Source organism: Montipora capricornis, chromosome 14 (genome assembly GCF_036669925.1).
Source record: "Montipora capricornis isolate CH-2021 chromosome 14, ASM3666992v2, whole genome shotgun sequence".
In the NCBI taxonomy this organism is placed as follows: domain Eukaryota; kingdom Metazoa; phylum Cnidaria; class Anthozoa; order Scleractinia; family Acroporidae; genus Montipora; species Montipora capricornis.
The window spans coordinates 19,736,070-19,737,991 of NC_090896.1; the positions used below are offsets into that span (position 1 = coordinate 19,736,070).

General features: G+C 39.2%; 1 protein-coding gene across 1 annotated transcript in view; it reads right to left on the reverse strand.

The window, feature by feature from the left end:
- Positions 1 to 310: 310 nt before the first annotated feature.
- The window catches only part of LOC138031629 (ATP-dependent DNA helicase RecQ-like), a 2,718-nt gene continuing 1,106 nt past the window's right edge, over positions 311 to 1,922 (reverse strand). The window contains exon 3 of the mRNA XM_068879287.1: positions 311 to 1,158. Within this exon, the coding sequence (XP_068735388.1) occupies positions 311 to 1,158 (848 nt within the window). The remainder of the gene's footprint in view (positions 1,159 to 1,922) is intronic.

Genomic DNA, 1,922 nt, shown 5'->3' on the forward strand with positions numbered 1-1,922 from the left:
ATTATTATTATTATTATTATAATATTGCAAAAATAACTTAGCAGATTAATTGTATTGGTCACTGCCACTGTCAGAAGAAGAGTCTGAAAAGTCAATGTCAAAGTCCAAATTATTTACATCTAAAGGCAATAAAGTTGGGAATTGCTCCTTGTTGTTGAAGAAAGCAATGGTGTCCTCAAAGTTGGGAATGTCAAAGAAAATCTCTTGCAGCACGTCTAAAATCTTTATTGCGTCCTTCAGAGAAAAAACAGGAGAGTTTTCTGTTATGTCTTTAACAAAAAAAATTATGGCACAATGGTTGGAAATGTCATCAACAAGTTGAGGTGAAAAGCCATGTGTAGATAGTGCTGTCTATTGAGCACAGTTCAATTGATTGACTTAGAACTTCCATCAATGCAACCTTTACATCATGTTTGTCATTTGTAACTGACCTCTTGTGAGGATGTTTCTCCACTTCACAACTTTCACTAACTATTTCAAATGGCAAAATTTCATCATCACATTTAGTACCACCACATTGACAATTTGAGCTGCAGTAGCTGCAGCACCCATGAAGTGGTTGCTGTGGCACAATCGAATTGTCCAGAGATTGGAATGCAGATACCCTGTAGCAACCTTGAGCTTGAACAAACTCCTTGACCTGTTTTTCACAGGGGCCAAGTTGCTGCCCATGATAAAAGACCACAATGTGGGATTGGAAACCATCCCTCCCAGCTCTCGCCGCTTGCTGTAGCTGATCTAGGATGGTTCTTGCTGGACCCCAGTTAATAACATAACATATGTCGGGAAAGTTTATACCCATGCTAAGGGCACTTGTAGCCACCACAATACGCTTCACTCCATTTTCTTTAAATGATGCCACCAATCTTTCTTTACTCGCTGGCCACGAATTTGAATGGTAGATCCCAATCAGACAGTTTTTGCTTTCCTTGTCTCCAGAGTAAATTGCATTGCCAAGCTTCATCATCAGGTAATTAACAACACTGGCAATTTGACTTAAGGTGTTGCAGAAGATTATGGTTTTGGGACACTGTGTACCTTTATTCAACACCAAATCTACTAGCCATTGCAGCTGCTGGAACATTTCGCCCTTTTTCACTTTCTTGACTGAAAATCGCAAATTTTCTCTGTTCGGGCTCACAAGGACAGTAAGAGCATCTGGTTGAAGGCAAAGTAAATTTTTTATGGTGGCCTGTGTGCTATGGTCAGCTGTCCCAGTAAGTGCAGCAATGGGTGTCCGTAAAATAAAGCAGCAGTTGACAATTATTCACAGAAGTGGAGGTATGGTTGTAATGTTGTCATCCTCCTTACCGCAGATAACTCCTTTTTGTTTTTTTTGTTTTTTTAAGGCGAAAGAGGTTGAGCTCTAGGTTGGAAAACCCCTTTCCCTGAGAGCCGTGATAGTCTTTCTAAAAGGCGACTGTAACAGAATGCCTGTATGTCGCTAAAATCTAGAGTTTGCTAGATTTTTTAGGGTTGGGGAGGGATCTTAGATCTTTTTCACTGACACTGAGGTGAATAATTGTTTTAGTATATACCACACAGGCTGAATAACTAGCAGACCAAAGAGTAACTTTATTTGTGCCAATATACAGGCGAAAGCCATTCTGTTTTTCTTTGGCTCCTCGAAGGTGAATAGTACTTCACTAATGACCTCGGAGCTAGCCAATCAGCGTGCCCAAAAAGTACTATCCACTTGTGTGGTATATACTAACAGTTAATATTAATACTAAAATAGAGCATAGTATTTCACTCAACTTCTTTATGGGTAACGACAAGGAAGAACCCTTGAGTACCTTATACTGCTCACATGAAAAAGAATAATTATAATATCCAGTGAAAATCTGCATATAAGAACCTAGATTTCTTGAGGTCGGGCGGAACAGCTTCGTATATTTTAAGGTATTAATAGTTTTCAAAAT